The sequence below is a fragment of the Onychostruthus taczanowskii genome, unplaced genomic scaffold (genome assembly GCF_017590055.1).
Source record: "Onychostruthus taczanowskii isolate IOZ18803 unplaced genomic scaffold, ASM1759005v1 scaffold166, whole genome shotgun sequence".
In the NCBI taxonomy this organism is placed as follows: domain Eukaryota; kingdom Metazoa; phylum Chordata; class Aves; order Passeriformes; family Passeridae; genus Onychostruthus; species Onychostruthus taczanowskii.
This window is the reverse complement of record NW_024498862.1, coordinates 644,348-662,713: the sequence shown is the minus strand read 5'-3', so window position 1 is coordinate 662,713 and position 18,366 is coordinate 644,348. Positions and strand designations below refer to the sequence as shown.

The 18,366-nt window shown below is 41.6% G+C and overlaps 1 protein-coding gene across 2 annotated transcripts in view; it reads left to right on the top strand.

Annotated features, from left to right (window-relative positions):
* BICD2 (BICD cargo adaptor 2) overlaps positions 1-18,366 on the top strand; it is a 52,317-nt gene that overhangs the window by 19,672 nt on the left and 14,279 nt on the right. For both annotated transcript variants that reach the window (XM_041399594.1, XM_041399591.1), the window contains exons 2-4: positions 11,167-11,379; positions 14,778-14,930; positions 17,719-18,171. In XM_041399594.1, the coding sequence (XP_041255528.1) occupies positions 11,167-11,379; positions 14,778-14,930; positions 17,719-18,171 (819 nt within the window). The remainder of the gene's footprint in view (positions 1-11,166; positions 11,380-14,777; positions 14,931-17,718; positions 18,172-18,366) is intronic.

Here is an 18,366-nt window from a genome sequence, read left to right as displayed (position 1 = left end):
ACAGATAAAACGTCCTTGGTTGGGAAGCAAAGCCAGTGAAGAAGATGGAACGTGGTTTTTATCACCACTGCGTGTGTGTGTGTGCTCCTTTGGTTACCAATAATTCAAGAGTTGAGTGGAAGCTGTGTCTTCTCATCCTGAACCTCTTAATCGTGTTCTCAGTTAAAACAATTATTTTCTTGGTTTTCTAATTTCAAGTGCTGGGCTGGGGCAGAGGAGGTGAGAGAGATGTTAAAACTTAATTTCTTGGGACTGTCTGTTGAGCCAGGGAGCAGTTCCTTTGGTGCCGACTTAAACTCTCTCATCGACCTTGCAGGAGCCTGCACTTCAGCATCAGTTGCGTAAGTGGATTGTGCTCATATGTAATAAGTAATCTTTCTTGTGTGGGAACAAGAATGTTATATCTTGTGCTTTATTTTTGTGTTCCTTTTATAGAAAAGTAGTTCATAATCTTGCAGCAGCTTTTCTGAATTCTGTAGTTAATCATGTTGGGGCACGCTCAGCAGGCTTTTACAGCTGTAGATTTGTAGCCTGATTCTCCAAATTTCTACAATGTCACTTTGTTTCCTTACAGTGTATTACTTCACAGGTACACCTAACAGGAACTGAGCTCTGCTGTAGGGTTGTGCTGCAGGGACACTCTGGAAGGTACAATCCTTCTCCAGCTCACACCACAACATTTTATGGAAGGCAGTCTGGAAATATTTTGTGTGTTAACTGGCCTTTCTCCAAAGAAAGTGTAAACCATAATTTTAATAAAATGAAGCTAGATCAAGGACTGGACTCTTTCCTGGAGTGTGCACAAATCTTCACTGTTACTAAATAAAAATAGGTATATTTTTATTCATAACACATGATGTTTTGGAAGATGCTTGATGTCAATATGGAGTGGGCTGACATGGTGGGAAGTGATGTAATGTTTTGAAAAGCCTCAAAACTTCCCTGAAGGTACTGTTATGAATAAAAAGTTATCTATTTTTGTTTAAGGTTACAGAGCTAAAACCGGTTAGACCAATTGCTGTTAAATTAGCTTCATTGTTAAGAGTTCTTCTTTAATTGCCGGTCAATGGTTGGTGATTTAGCCATTGTCCTCCCAATGCTTGCCCGGGAGCAGCACCTGGACAAGGCAGCATGAGGAGAATAGGAGCGGCCTGAGACCACGTATGCAGATGAGGAATGCACTGCTCCAAACCTTCCTGTTTTCCAGGAAAACCCCTAAAAACAACGAGCCCATATATAATTAGGGGACCTAGGTGATGCCTAAGGATGGGCGCGAAGTCCAGTGCCTGCTTGAATCCTTTTTTGCTTCTCACCCTGACCTGAAAGGATGTTCACTAAGGAGGGGACCCGGAGCGTTGGACTGAAAAGCAGGAATCTGCGAATCTCCCGTGAGGATGCAGTCCCCAGCTCTGCCTGCAGACCAGCGGACAGAGCTGCATCACCCTCCTCCTCCGTGCCACTCTTGGGGACAGCGGCGGCGTGGGCGTGACCCGTCGATTTCTCCCCACCTGAGCTGAATCTCTTTAATAAAGGCATTAAAAAGGAGAAAGATCTCCTGCCCTTTTATTTCAGGTACCAGATCTCCTTCAAGCTGTTGTTTGTGAATCTATGCCTGCTGTGTAGTTAATGTTTGCGTTTGGCCCCTGGGGATATTTGTGTGTGGGAGAAAGAGCCTACTCCCAAACTCATGGAAATGTGAGAGCGTTTACAATGGTGAGGAGCAGATGAGGAGCTGAGATCTGTGTGGCTGTACTGGTGCCCAAGCGGTGGCTGGCCACAGGCTGTGTGTGGGCTGGGCTGTGGATGAAGGAGGTAGTGGTGCTGGTCTGAAGTTCCAAGGTTGCCAAGAGGAACTCGGTCACACCTGCTACTTGCAAGGCCACACACATTCCCAGTGCATATTCCTGACAGATTGCAGGCAAATCATTGTGTTCAAGTAGAAAAAGAAAGGTTTTTCATGCAAGTCGTGTGTGGGGCAGTTAAACTATTTCCGTTTTGGTCTCATGTGAAGGACAGAATGCATATACTGGCTTTGTTAAGTGTGAGTTGGTTTTATTAAGTTTATGAGTTGTCTTTGGTAGGTATAACTCCTCTTGACTTTAAATACAGACACATATATGTTTAGAGGACTGAGATCTCATTTGGTTTTTCTTTCATGTTGTTGCAGGATCTTTTAGTGGAAATGTTGTGTTTTAACTCCATCCAGCCTCCAAGCCCCACACAGCCACAGGATAGGTTAAGGTGGTACCAAAATTGGCCAGATGGAAACTTTCTAACACAGCTTTGAGTATTAGAAAGCAGGAGTTCTTTATTGCAGCTGTGGTCACTTGGAGGATCCCTCCTATCATTGCGTGCCCTGGTAGACAGATTTTATTGCACACGCTGATTACATATTCATTAACTGTGCCTGCTTACTTGATGCGTATGTGATACTTTCTTTTACGTAGTTGCCCCCCTTATTGGAAGTCCATATGCATTCTTCGGGGTCTTCTTTGGTGGTCTTCAGTTTCTGGTGTCCTTTTTAGGGGGCTGTTTTTCAACCCGCGCTTTTGAGGAACTGTAATATTGTTTTGCATAGCTTCTGTTTTGTCAGCTGTATCTATTTCTCCAAGGTTACATTGTTCCTTTTATTCAATAAGAGTAAAAAAAATATTGTTCTATTCTACTATCCTTATCAGAGGTGAAGATGAGAAGGTAGGCAGTGATGTCAGCAGAGGTACTTTATGATGCATTTGTGCAGTTTCCAGTGATTTATTGATCAGGCGCTTACTGAACAGCAATGGGTATCATTTGATTAGTAACACTAGATGAAAGTTTTTTCTTCTATGAATTATTACAATAAAGGCTATGTGAGGCACCCTCCATTGCACCCACTGAAGGTTCATAACAGATCTTCTCAGGACTAATTATGGGCTTTAGTGAAATTATTCTTTGAGGTCAGCTGTTAGAGACCTAGTGTAATACTTACAGATCACTGCACCTGGTTTTCAGTTTCTAAAAATTATTTCATTGTAGATAATACCTACATCTAGTTTCTCCACAATCATTTGTAATGCATGTCCTGACACATGCTTAGCTCGAGTGCCTGCAGAGAAGAGACAGTCTTAACAAGACACTACTGTACAGAGTCCATTTGCAGTCACTTCTTTCGTATGCAGGGGAAGATGACCCAGTGACCTGCCGACGTGAACTGGCCTGTACCAATCAGCCAACGTTGTGAACTGGCCTGTACAAATAAATAATTCCATCAAATTTAGTAGAAGGGTTTAAAAATCAGCAATTGATGATCAAATTTCCTGCAGTGTGACTTCTGGGAAGAGTTAGTTTCAGCTATGTTTCGATACCACAGTGGGCAGGTAAGGGGACCCTTTGCACTTGTAAGTAGAAGTCTCTAGTCTATTATAATGCACAGCAGAGAAAGATGCTTCAGGGTAGCTTATTTTATGTTCTTCCTTAACCCATCAGACCTAAAGTTATCCTGAACGTAGTACTTTTTTCTGTTGACTTGTTTGTTATTCCACCTCACCTTTCTCCCCTCTCATACATATTTTCTTTATTTATAAGAAAGCAGAAATGAATGCTCACCAAAACTTCCATTCCTCTCAGGTTTAAACTCAGTAGAATGCAATTGGGTCTTTTTTAATTCTACTTCCCTGTTACAGTTATAGGAATTTTTCTTAAAAAAAAAAAACAAACGCAAAAACAAAACAAAACAAACCAAAAAAACAAAAAACAACCAATCCCACACAAAAAAACCAAACAAAAACCACAATAAACCACAACAAAACAAAACAAACAAAAATCCCAACAAACAAAAAACCGAAACAAAAAACCAACCAAACAAAAAAACCCCATCAAAACTAAAACCCCAGGCTTTGGCTGAGAGCCCACTGAAGTTGCTGAGAACACCTGGACTTGCTGGTGGGCTGTGCAGGGGGCTGCTGGTTGTGTGGCTTTTCTGGGAAGATGACTAATTATGAAGGCCGCAGCAGGTTCTGAGGTGGCCATGGGGACACCATCCTGCCCACTGTCTCCAGAGCAGGACACTGGGGATGAGGAAATGCTCCACTCTGTCAGGAAATCTATTTTTGATGTCAGTAGTCACATGTGTTTGTAAGTGACAGAGACCACATTTTGGGAGGTAATGTATCTAACTAATTTATAGCACAAGGTTTGAAACAAAAGTGGCATTCACATCTTCAAGAGCAGCGATGCCCACAGTCTTTCATGGCAGTGATGAATGACAGTGGTGAATGAAATACCTTTGTGACTAATGTCCTTGGCTTTTAACTTCAAGCTTTCCAGGACCTCTGCTTGGAAGTCAGAGTGGACAGTAATGACTCCTGGCAGGGCTGGCTTTGTTCTCTTACACCAAAGGGGGAGAACATGTGTACCTTGATCACAGTTTAGTGCCTGTTGCTGAAGGAGGGGGAAGGATGAGTACTGATCTCTGTTAATCATAGAAAGCCTCCTGAAAAAAAGACTTGAATCTGAGTAGTGGTACAGAGCAACTGAAGGAAAATGTCTTCTTTGATGTTTAGTCTCATGACTTTTATCCTTATTTTTAAAAAAAGGATATCTTGATTAATGGCACCTTTTTTTACCGGGGCTTGGGTTCTCTTTACTCTTTATGGCTAAACCATTCTTTCACTGCAAAAGTAGCTAATGATAGCCTTCTAAAAGAGTCAGTTTCTGCAAATCCTTCTTGATCTTCAATACAAAAGAAACAGAAACACTAGAGTGCTCTCAAACCTGACCACAAAGGTGAATAGGCACCACTGTGTGTGATTCCTCTGGTGGTAGTTGTACATGGTACTGCTCTTCTGGTGCAGGCATGCACATGGACATCACTCTGCTTTTCAAATTTGATTGAGAAAGGCAAGGAACTTTTTTCAGACAAGCTCTCCTTTATTGCCTTTCTGCTGTGTTTATGTCAGCTTTTCTTGTCAATGAGTTTGAAACTAATTCCTCTTCTTCCTAATGTGCTTCTTGGAGGAGCTTGTGCACATTCTGGTCTGCTTGTGATGATGCAGCAGCCGTGTTAATGTGACTGTGATAGCAAGAAGGGCTGAAGCATCACTTAAACGTCACTGTGTGAGTGAAGGAAAGAGTTAATGCCTCATGCTGCTTCATCTATTGAGGATTGTTAGCATCATTATAGCAGTGTTTCACTGCAGAGAAAAGGCTAGTGTGACACTTACTAAGGACTGCCCTTGCCACTTGACATTTCAGCATCGTGTGTGGCTGGATGTGCAGCCTGGAAAATGGGAAGAAATGAGGTGCATAGGTGAAGGAGTCTTCACTGGAGAAGGAATGAGCATGGGGATCAGTGATGTCCAGAAGTTGATTTGTTTTGTGGAGTTTGCACTCTTTTAAGATTTTTCTCCCTCTTTATTATTTTTTCATCTTGTATAGAAGCAATGGTCTCTCTCTGCCCCCTCCCTGCTCCTTTAAATGGAGAACACAAGTTCAGGTTTAGATGACAAATGAATTTTTAAGCAACTTATTTTATGAAACTCCTTCACTGAAATATTTGTGTTGTTTTCTGTTTGCTTGGGTGTATTTCTGCATGGCACAGGAACCTCCCTGTGATTTTGACTGAGCATGAGTGGGATGTCACTTCCTCTGTTTGTTCATCTGCATCATCTCAGGGCCGGTGGGCTGTGATTTCCTTGTCAGTATGTCTGCTTTAAGCATCTATGAGACTCTCTTTTTGCCCTTTCCTAGTTGCTGTGGTTCAGTGTGTGTAAGAAGATAGGTACAGAGTGAAGGTATTGCCCTAGAGACAGTGCAGGGCAGCCTCCAGAGCCTCTAGCAGTCCCTGTGCAGCATCTGGATTCTGATCAGCTCCTGACAGGCCTTTAGGAACATCAGCTCTTAGCAGAGTTTAGCAGAGGGTTTGACATCATACTGGGTTTGTTCAGAAAAAGCCTGTTCCAGTATCTCTTTGGAAGGTTTTATTTGATAGTGGCATCCCAGTATTTTGTGTTACTCTTGTTTTTAGCAGTCTAGTTCAGGATCCCAGAAAATATGGAAGCATAACCAGCATACTTTGGATGACTTTTTGGTTAAGTACAGGTCTGGAGTGACAGATTATAGAGGCAAATAAGGCAGAACTGTTCTGATTTTCCTGAAGGCCTGAGAGTCTTGTTTTGAGCATGACTGAGACCAATCTGTCCATCTCCCATAGCACAGCAGCTGTTCTGAGAGAAGCATTTGGAATTCTCTAAGAAGCATGTTTCAGAGATTCTTCACATTTCATGTGTTCCGTGAACAGCTGCACTGTGATAAAGAACTTCTTTCAAAAAGATCATGTTTAAAATTTTAACAATGTTTTTAAGAATTTGATATGTTAGCAGTATGCTAAACTTCACAACATTGGGAAAGCTTTCTTCTCAAAGCATGGAGTTTTATAGGGAAGCATCCTTCAGTGTACTGGGTTTCATGCAAAAAACTTACCTGCATGTGCGTGATTGAGTTCTTGTTCCTCCTGCAACATAAACAGATGAATCTGTGTTATCATCAAACCTAGAGGAAGCATCACCTTTTTTTAAGTCTGTCTTTTGGTAATCAGTACTTTAAACTCAGTCTAAATGTAGCTTGATCCAGGGCTTCATATGAAGTGAACTGGGTTTGATCATTTTATATAACATTGCCGTTTTTGGGTGAGTCTGCCTCATCCATTTGCTGTCCAGATTCTTTTTTCCATTCATAATTGTTGTGGAGAGCTTTGAATTCTTGAGATTTAAGACTTTATCATCTGAAATTTATAGTAATCTCCTTAATTTAGCAAAGATATTTTCTGGGCTATTTAAGAATATGATAGCATGTATTTTCTACATGCCTTGAGTCTGCTGATGTAAGTAATTCTGCAAACATGAAAGTTCATTTAATAGCATTTTCAGTACTAATTTTGGTAAACCTTCACCAGCAAGTTAGGGTAAATTTTCCATATGTGTTAGGGATGTTGTAATGGGCCTTTGGGCAATGCTGTCTAGTGCATTTGAAGAAAGAGAGGAGAAGGACCTCACAGACTGGTGTGGCTGGTAGGGGATGGCAGCTTGACCAAAGGAAACCTGTCAGAGTTTCAGCTGATCTGCAGCTTTGGCAGCAGGTTATGAGCAAGGACCAAAAATTAGCATCTGAATGATTTGGTGCACTTGCAACACATAACTGCAAGTCCCCACTGGGATGTGTTTAATGTTTACCTGGTCCAGAGGTAAATGGCTATACAAAATTTGGAGTTGTGTATGACAGAATTTGAGGTTGTGTGTTGGGGGTAAAGGTTCATTTATGTTAGTTTCAGATGATGTTAAACCCTAGGAGGGTTTTTGATGTGTGTCCCGTGCAGCTTTCTGAAGAGATAGTTGTGAGTAAATTGTACCTTTGTCCAGAAAAGTGCTTTCCAGTGCACTGACAAGCACAGCTGAGCAAATAGTAAAGATGGCATTTTGGTTCATGAAGTCTGATTTTGCTTTTGCCCTCATCTTGGGAACCTGGAAGATAAGAATTTTGATAATCTCTTAACATTAGTGTCCCGTAATTCCTAGAGGCAACTGTTGAGCAGAACATGGTATTTGGCAGCCCTCACATCAGAAACTTTTATTTTGTGAAGAGATACTCCAAAGTCTATCTTCCAGTATAACTGTGAACAGTTTTCTTCCCTAGTAGATGGAAGTAGAGGTTTTGGAAGAGGAGGAAGAGCAGGGTAACTTTGACTTCTGCTCCTGTGTTTTAGATAATGTTAAAGCAAAAGTAGATGTGCAGATGCTGGACTCCAGCGTGTATGAAGGTTTAGCGGTTTCATGCATAGCAGTAAAAAGTCAGTTTTCCTAGCTTGATTTAAGACAGGTCTGGGCTGTAGCTATGGCAGGTAATTGCATTGCCCTCTAATTTTGCAGTTTTGTTAAAAGTTACATTTCCTGTTCTCCACATGAATTATGAAAATGGCTTGTAACAGTGATGTATGATGTTGTTTCTAAGGACATACAAGGGAGATAACAAAGCTTGGTTGGAATGGAAGTGCTTTTCAAGTGGTCTTATACATGTATGCAGCTTGTATTGTTCCAGGGTGTCTGTCCTGATGACCATGGCTCTGAAGGAGGTTTCTTGTGTTCTGTGTGTGTCAGAGGCTGTTTATTCACAGTTCTGTACTCCAGGCAGCAATACTCAAGCTAACGGCAGGGTTTCTGCTGACACTTCACAAGCATGCTGACTGAGAGCAAATAACAGCCTTACTGTGCAGAAGTAACTGGAGCCCACGGGGAGCAGCAGCATCCTTTGGTAGGGGTGGCCATGAGCTTGTTTCTGCAGTTAGTGTGTGTGAGCAGTTCCCATTTGGTTGGGTCAGTTGTGCCAGTTGGGACAAGACATAATAAAAGGCAGTTTTTGAAAAGGGAGTCTGAGTGTTGTCGTGAATGGAAAAACCTCTTACACATAAAAGTAGTGATAACTTACTGAACTTCACCTTACCATCACCAGAGACTAGAGAGTTGTGATTTATGTCTCAAAAAATAGTGAGTGATTGACACCTGACCACAAAATTAACACCACACCTTCAAGCCTCTGAACAAAAATATGCATTCTTGTATGGAAATGTGGGAAACTTGTAAACTGATGACAAGCTGTCGTGTAAGAGTAAGATTTTATATATAGAATTCATTGTTGTAGGATTTTACTGAGGCCAAAAAATGCATAAACTTCTAAAAAATAAGGAGGTATTTTACATGGGTAACTCAAAGTAAGTAGCTCTCTCAAATTTACATTAGGCATTCTCCACTGAGGCTTAAGGCAATCCCTAGCTTGAAGAGATTATGTGGTTTCTTGCACCTTTCTCTGAAGCATCTGGCATTAGCCTCTGTAGAAGAGAGGATATTGGATTTTTAAGAAGGTGTTATCCTTTATGGCAGTTTCTGTGTTTAAATACTCCCTGTCAATTGTGACATGGGCAAAATGATGACATTTTCTTTCCAGATGTTGAAGAAACCCATGGCCTAGCATCTGCCTTGGAACTTTCATGAGCAAATTAGTCATTATTTGTTGCAGCCAGAATTGCTGTTAGTAAAGTCCAGGGTAAGGAAGCAAAAAAGGGCCTTTGCATGGTATCCACAGATGTCTTATTCAACCGCCCAGTAAGATGTTCAGGTCCCAGGCATACACATGGAGGGGTCCACGTTTCTCTCTCCTGAAGGACCCTGAGGATGACACTGGTCTCAGGGCAGTAAAAAGATAAGGGCCGATCAGGGGATAGGAAGGGAGTGGCTCAGGGTTAGAGTTAGGAGCAAGGGAAGGAGCCAATGGAGTCTTAACAGCTTTTTGAGGGAAGCTTCTTGTGTCTCCCTAAACCAGGGAATGCCCCCCAGAGTCTCCACAATTATTCTTAAGAGTCCCTCCCTTAGTGGCATTACTGAGCTCCTTGATGGAATCGTGCTTGGACTCTGAGGTCTGGTTGATCAGCTGTGGCTTTTAACTGTCCTGAACTTCCATTTACTGTTTTGGCATCCTGCAGCTGAGCAAATGGTGGTACTTCACTGGGCAAAGAGATACCCATTGTCCATTTCTCTGTGCCAGTGATTTGTCATACATACTGGTCTCTAAAGGTGGATCTTACTTTATTACAGGAAAAAAATAGTGTATTTGAGGAGCTAGCATGCTTTTTGTTATCCCTTTAACATTTATGGAGATCTTGGGTATTAGGCTTTTAAGCTGCTTTGTTGAAATTCATTTGACAAGAACTTGCCAGCACCAGATGGTGCTTTTTGTCTGAAACATGGCACTTTTTAGTTTCCCTTAGGTTATCTTGATGAATCTGGCTAGAATTTCTCCAATGGATATTTGTCTCCTATATCTCTGACTTGCTTACTGGAAATAAAATGTCGTCTGATAGGAGGAATATCTTTGTCCCTTTAATCATAGGCAGAGCTAGCATACTTGATCAGCTGTTTCAGCCCTGGTATAGTCAGTAGTTTCTGTGCTATTAATGTGCCTGCTGCAATATATAAAAGTAATAAAACACTGAAATCTGTTTCTCTTCAAAGCAGATTTTTTTTTTTCTCTCACAGTATTTTTCTGAAGAGCTGGCATCAATTGAAAATGCGTGACTAGATAAGGAGTTTCATGAGATGCTTCTCTGTCCTTGATTTGGCCTGATATTAACGTTGACTAGGAAAATCTGCCATGTTTTGGCATCCCAAAAAGATACTGTGGCACCTGAAAGCTCCAAATATGCCTTGGGTTGGATTGTGGTGCAAGAGTGTGCAACACTGGAAAGATCACATTTTTAATGTTGTTGAGTATAGCCGGTCTGCCAGGCCGTGTGTTACAAATGTGAGTGTCGGAAGTGGCCAGCTCTGCTCTCCAACTCGTGCCAGTGACAGCCGCGGGCTGTTCCGTCCTGCGGCAGCTGCGGTGTCTGTGTGGGCTGGGCGCACGTGTGGAGAACACTACCACAGGGACCATCACCTGCAAGGGTTTCAAGCAAAATGAAGACCCGCAAAACTGTGACAAGTGGGTTGGATTTCTGACCTGCCTCTGAGTACCTTTGCTGACACACTGCTGGGGATTGATGTCTCGAGCTGGCTGGGGGATTGTCCCCTGACCTACTTCAGTCAGCATGACCCCACTGACTTAGCCTGGATCTGGAGCAGCCCTGCCAATGTCTCCAAGCGCAAGGGAGGGGGCTGTAATCTCCCAGCCAGGAGCAGCTGCTGAGAGCTCCCAGCCTGAGAAAGGGAACAGGCTGCTAATGCCAGATGTGTTCTCAGTGATTCTGGTTTTGCAGAAGTGAATCTAACCCCACTATAAAGAATATGCATGTGCAGCAGTGTCTGGTCATCTTGCTGTCATCTGGCTGAAAGCCAGTCATGTTTCAACAGCAGAGTCATTACATGGTTGTTCCCACACACGAGGGTTTATATGAGGTTCTACCTAAGCATTCTGCATCACAAAACACTGTTTAGGTGCTGTGGTTTACTTTCAAGAGTGCAGTGTTGGCCACTTATTAGGATTTGTAAATCTCACCCCAGAATTGAAGGATGTAGGAAAAGGTTACATTCCTTTGCCTTGAAGAAATATATGAGGGTAAATGTTTTCAACTATCTAAAATTGAATTTACTTATGCAGAATTTTAGGTTTACTGATAAAAGATGTGTTTTCTGACTGTCCTAGGCTTTTGGACAGGCCCATACCAACCACAAGAAGGTAGCAGCAGATGGAGAGAGTAGAGAAGAAACCTTGATTCAAGAATCAGCTACCAAAGAAGAATACTACATGAAGAAGGTTATGGAGTTGCAGACAGAATTGAAGCAGATCAGAAATGTCCTTGCCAACACACAGTCTGAAAACGAACGCCTTAATTCTGTTGCGCAGGAACTGAAGGAGGTGAGTGAAGATGCACAGGGTTCACTGCAGTTTGGATTTTGTACATTTTCTGGTGCTATGTAACCAAAAAAAGGGGAGATTCCTGAGCCGAAAGGTGATTTGACACATGGCTGCGTGTTTGGTCATGCTGGTCCTGTGGGTACTGCACATCAGTTCCCTCAGTTCCAGAATAGCTGCCTTAAAAAGCAGAGGAACCTGTTTAGGCCAGGCACAGAGACCCTTGGATGTACTTTGCTGCTTCATTCCCAATGCAGATTTTCTGGCTTCAAAATATTTGTGGCATAATTTCAGTTTTTATCCCTTTTTCCGTCCTAATTTTTGAAGGTGTGGGATTATAACAAAACACTGAAATGCACAGAGACAGGGATAGTAAAGTTTATAGTCTTGTGTTTTCTCTCATGAAGTGGTGGCTTTTACATTCATGTAGATTGCTTAACATAATAGCTTTAACCTTTTATTGTTTTACTATTGAAACCACATATTTTTAAGGGAAAATAATTGCTAAGAAGTGATTTAAAGAGTTTAATTACTTACAAAATCTGTAGTTCAGCAGAAGTCTTTGTGGTACTGGTGCAGAAATTATTGTTTTGAGAGCTCAAACCATTGCTTAAATTCAGTTTGGTAAAACTACAGAGACTGTAAGCCACAGATGGATGGATAAAGCAGTCAGCAGTTATTACTCCTGAGCTTTCTTGCACCTTCCTTTGAAGCACTGGGGACTAGTCTTGTCTAGTCCTAAGCTAATCAACTGGCTTCCCCTGCCAGGAGGGAAGACTATCCAAGAGCCCACATCTGAATCTCAACTTATTCCATGTGACCACAGCTGCAAATGCCTCATTGTCGCAGCATGCTCAGTGTTAGACACGCTTGACGGGGTCGACACTGTGCTGGGACCCCGAGCCTCTCAAGCAGCTGCCGATGGATCAGCACAAAATGACGAGATGGGCCTTGCTTGATTATCCAAGGATCGTTTATTATGCCAAAAGGGCAAAACTAAAAACATCCATAACTTGAATAGAGAGCAGGGACAATGACCACAATACAGGCAGTGCAGTGGGTTTTAAGGGGCAGGACCAGGGTGGAGTTTGGGACTTGGACCAATAACAAAGTGGCAGGGGAAGAACATAAGGCAGGGATTACAGTGTTTAAACCAACAGGGAGTTCCAGGGGAGGGGAACAGTTTAACTAAATCAGTGGGACATCGAGGGATACATAAATGACAGGGAATTATCTGGAACAAGGGGTAGGAATGAAGGAGGACTTACAGCAGTGGGGGGGGCAGGCAGGTATAAAACCACTTATGGAAGACAATAATATAACAAAAATACACACCACAACATCTCATGTAATTTCTTTAGGACATAGTAACAAATATGGGGATAATATTTGGTAGTGAAATCAATGAGAAAATGTGGGTTACTTCTCTGGAGAAGTGGGGATTTGCTGGCACCTCTTGTTGGGGTATGAAAGAGAAGATTTGTGGTACAAGCAGTCACAAGTGATCAAACACGCCAGTCAACTTCTCCTTTAACTCAGTGGAACAGAGTTCGAATCAAGCCTTCTTCTTAGACAGGGAAACAGTTCTAGAAACACAGACACAACTCTTCATCTATATGTCCCAACCTTTAAGACTAGCTTAATAGAAAAACTGCCAACCCCAGGGGCAGCACAGTGTCTGTGATGGATTCTGGTCCCTCTCAAAGTGTGCTGAGCAGCAGATTTCTGGTCTGCTTCCAGTATCATTGCAACTGGAGGCAAGTTTTCTTTCCAGATACTGCCATATTGCAGTCACCTTTTAAGGACACATAAAAATGTGAATTCATGTCAGCCCTCAGCTTTCCCTGTGGCCCTGGGTTTGTGCAAAGATAGAGAGAAATGCTTACTCAGGCATGGAAAAGGGGCTATAGCAACTTGTAATTTCTATTGGTGTACTGTAGTGTCTGATTGGAGCAATTTTGATTTCTTGGTGTGCTGTGCAGTTGTGCTCTCTTTGTGGCTAAAAACAAAGTTTTATATAGTCTAATCTTTACCTGATGTGTGAGGGAATTGTAATTTAAATTTATTAGTCTTAAGAGTTGCAGGTGATTCACTGTTTGTATTCAAAACATGCCAACTTCAGTTGTTGGCACATCCTCCAGCTGCAAACGTTTCCCTTATCTCAGTGTGCTGTGTGTGCCTGTTGGTACCTGTGTGGTTACTCAGTGGACCCCTGCTGCACACTCTGAAGGGCTGAGACCATATTTAGTCATCACTGACATGCCTGGGTCTGGCCGGCAGTGGAGAGCTCGGAGGGAATCTGAGTTTGTGGGCCTGAGGCTGAAGCTTGCTTGGGCTGCAGGACAGGTGAGATCAGGCTGCAGGTCCCATACACCAGCTGAAGTGACAGGCTGCCTCTGTCAGCAGCTAGCAGTGGTTTTGAATTAGAGGTGTGGAAAACCACTCCATCATATGGAGCTACAAAAATACTGTTTTTCTAGGCATCTGTATTCCATATTTGCCTATACCTGAAGCTAATTCTGTTGATGTTTTAGAACATACTTTTTCACTTCGTATGAATTGTTTGAAGATAGGACTTGAAGGAAAATAATAGTGGAAAAAATAAAAGCTAAGTGCAGTGAGCCATTTCTATAGCTCTATATGTTCCAGCTCAATTTATTCAAGTGTCTGTGTATATTCATGAAAGATCCCAAGGTCATGCTACACCAATATATTGGTTTTTACTTCTTATCTATTTCAAAACAATGGCAACTTTTTCTTTGAAGTTTTTCATTAAATCCTGCATAAGTCTTGGGGCTAAGGGAAGGGAGTATTTTTTGTCAACTAGTTTCTATTTTTTCTCAACCTGAGATCTTAGATTTCATGGGTTTTAACTCAGTGTCATTCTCCAAAAGGATGAATTGTATCATGTTTTCAACTTATTGCTCTGGTTATAAAGAAAATGTCTGTTGATGTGGCTAAGCAAATGCATATCCAGATGCATATCCAGATAAGAACATCTGGAGTCATCTGAATCTGTCTTTCTCTTGTGAAAAGGCCCTTGTTGAAGTGGAAACAGATTTGGGTACTGACTTCTGGTCTGGAAAACTTTTGCTGGTTGCTTCAGCCAGTGAAACAACACAGGTGTAAATGCTGCTTTCCCTGCTTGTTTCTTGACTTTTTTTGAGTCAATAGTGAGAATTTGTAAGAAGCACAAGAAAACAAAATCTAATTATTGTGTAAATGACTTGGTTTTCTGTAATTTCAGAGGGTGAAGGGAAGATATATAATTTCAATATGTTTCAGTATAGTTCAGTTAATTAGTGCATATAAAAGTATTTATAAAATATATAAAAATTTGCAATTTAATTGTAGTTGATCCAGTTGCCACCATTTTTGTTTTGCTTTGTTTGCTTTTCCAGGTGAACCAAAATGTGGAGATCCAAAGGGCCCGCCTGCGAGATGATATTAAGGAATATAAATTCCGAGAAGCACGTTTGCTGCAAGACTATACTGAACTTGAAGAGGAAAACATCTGTCTCCAGAAACAAGTGTCTGTCCTGAAGCAAAGTCAGGCAAGTTTTCCAACCAGTGGGCATTGCTTTGGTAGCACCAGTTAATTCCTGTGTTACAGTATTGTTCTGTCTCATTTGAACATCCAACTACTTATTTTCTGTCTTCGTACTACTTTTGATACTATAAGCTCTATATTTTAGCCCCAAGACTTGTCTTTTCTGATTCTATTTATACACAGTCATAATGCTTCATTGCTTCTACTTTGACTTCCAAGTCCTTCCATTGCCTTCTCTTTCTCTGATGAAAGAAAAGTCTCTATCACTCTGCTTTGTTACTTGTATTAGTCCTTTTGCTACAGCAGTTTTTCAGTGTCTCTTCACAATGCCTGCCATCCATCCATTCATCTTCCATCCTTCCCCTTCTACAGCATCTGGAAATAGGAGTGTTTCTGAACATTTTTCTGAAACATGTTTTAATTGCTACTTTATCCTTACCTTCTCTCCATTTCTGTGCTACTCTTCTAACTATTTTCAATAAACTTGGAATGCTGTTATAGTTGCTCTACACTGTCACATCTGTGTGACTGCTTATCTGAAAGGTCACATTTAATTGTGCAGTTCCAGCTATTTCCGGAGTTTTAGAAAACTGCATTCTTGGAACTTCCTAAGAGCTTCCCTGAGTTATCGTTTGGGGAGTTAATTAAGATTAGATGTGGTCTTTGGTACGGTTCCCTTATCTTCGTCTATCAGTGTGGGACTTGCTATTTGTATTCTTCAGGCAGCTGTCGGTCCCATTGCCTAAATAAAACTTAATTGGGAAAGGATGTAGATGCTGCGAGGGCTGGAGCCCCTCTGCTCTGGAAACAGGTTGGGAGAGCTAGGGGTGTTCCACCTGAAGAAGAGAAAGCTCCAGGGAGACCTTCCAGTACCTAAAGGGCCTCCAAGAAAGCTGGAAAGGGACCTTGGACAAGGGGGAATGGCTTCCCACTGCCAGAGGGCAGGGATAGATGGGATATTAAGCAGACATTTTTGGCTGTGAGGCTGGTAAGGCCTTAGCACAGGTTGCTGCAGCTGCCCCATCCCTGGAAATGTTCAAGGCCAGGTTGGGCAAGGCTTGGAGGAGCAACCTGGTCTAGATGAAGGTGTTCCTACCCATGGCATGGGGAGGAATGAGATGAATTTTATGGTCCCTCCCTGCCCAAACTATTCTCTGATTCTACAATTCCATGAAAATATTCCTAAAATCAAAGTTCTGTAGAAAACTCAACACCATCTGTTGTGGTCAGCACATAGTAAAATCTCTGTAGAATTTGCTGCAGAACTCCTTCAGTGTAATGAATGAAAGCTGCCCTGTCAGGCTAAATATGTGGGATATCGAATGTATTTTATTTATGTCCAAGTGAAACTCTGTGTCTCTGTTTATTACTTTGGGCCTTACTGCATAAAACAGGATTCCAGGTTGGACCTGTTTTCATCTGCATATATTTGGTCTAATTATGCAGTTTTGGGCAGTCTGACATCCTGTAGTAGGGACAAAAGGGGCTGTTGTGCTCTCGATGCAGGCTGGAAGAGAGAGGGAACTGGTAAAATCAAACCTGTGTAGTTGGTTACTTTTGGGTTTTACCTTTTTTTTTCTCATTCATCATATCCAGAGCAGCAGGTGAAAGTTCCCAGCACATTCTAGAATAACAATACTGCCATTCTGGCCTGAGCTAAATTTAACCTCAGATGATGCTACCTCAATATTTGCTAGTAGTTACTGACTGCTATATTTTTATTCTGGAAACTTTGAAAATAGACTACAATTTGAAGTACTTTATCTTAGTGGAAGTGTACAGAACCAAGAGCTTGTTCTTTTAATGGTAGTGGATTAATCTTCTACCTTGTTCTAATCTTACTTGATGAACTTTTAATTATTCTAGTTTTTAATTATTCTAGTTACTCATGCAACTGGAAGCAGCCGTCAAGTTTTCCCGGGCAATGCTGAATTAACATACTAGATTCCTGGTTTGTAAGTTGGGTGTGGTTCCGCACTCCCCGGTTGCTCTATGTTGACATCTAAAATCCATTTAGCAATTGGCAAAAAATAAATAATGTGACATATCATATGGTATGAGTTCCTTTCTTTCAGGGTAAAGAAGAATATTCTTTTTTTGCTTCTTCCCTGCTACCCCCAAGTGATTAAAAATTTGACATTAATAGTTTGTGTGCATAATTTCAGTGCAAGAGGAGTTTAAAAAAGTGCAGTACTGGACGTGATAGATAGCATGCCATTAAACTCATCAATGTGTGTCTCGAGTGTAGAATCTGAATTGTAGCCCTTTCAAGATGTGCAGAAATGATGGTGAGGGAAATGCTAAAGCATTTTAATTTGAATGTATAAAAGCAGAGCCTGATCACAGTTTTAACCCAGTGGTGTATTCAAATGGCAGTGAAGCAGAGTGTCAAAGTGTACCTTTATCATGCCAGTTTTGGAAAGCTTAACTTTGTGGGAAGGCTGACCAGGGAATTTTTTAATCGAACAAATGTTTGCATGCAGAGCTAGGAAAGATTGTGTTGGGATGCTTCTGTATCAGACACACTGTATCTCCCACCTGTCCTGATTGAGCTGGAATAGATGAGCTTATTTGACAGTTTGCTTAGTGAATTTATTCTGTAGTCTCTGTGAAGATAAGTGACATAACCCATGTTTACAGTCATAGTGCTAAAACTAGACTCCAGAAATTAAAAATTATTCTGTTTCTACAATATGTAAGTGATATCAAACATTCAAAAGCAAAATGACTTGGTGCCTTGCAGGCAGACATTTTCATTAGAGATTCCCCCCCCCCTCATTTGTGTATTCCAGGTGGAGTTTGAAGGCTTGAAACATGAAATCAAAAGGCTGGAAGAGGAAACAGAGTTTCTCAATAGCCAGCTGGAAGATGCCATCCGGCTGAAGGAGATCTCTGAGCGCCAACTTGAGGAGGCCTTGGAAACACTGAAGACAGAGCGGGAGCAGAAGAACAACCTTCGGAAGGAGCTGTCTCACTACATGAACATCAATGATTCCATGTACAACAGCCACTTAAACATCTCTTTGGATGGGCTGAAGTTCAGCGATGAAGCCACAGAGCCCAATAATGATGAAATCATGAATGGATTTGAACAAAACTGCCTCAGTAAACTCAGCAATGGCAAAAACAGTACTTCAACGCCCAAGAAAAATGAAAGCTTCCCTCCAGCCCCAAGTCTGGTTTCAGATCTTCTGAGTGAATTAAACATTTCTGAAATCCAGAAACTGAAACAGCAGCTTGTGCAGGTAAATGGGTTTCCTAAAGAGCTGTGCACTTCCAAATAGCTCCTAAAGTTCATTTGGGATGTAATTTCAGTCTTTTTGGTATCTCATATGGTACTGTTTATACTGTATTTTTAAAGGCTTCAATTGATTTAGAATTTGAGGATGTTAAGTGTTTGTCAGTGAAAAACCACTGCTTTTTTTCTTTTCCTTTCTTCT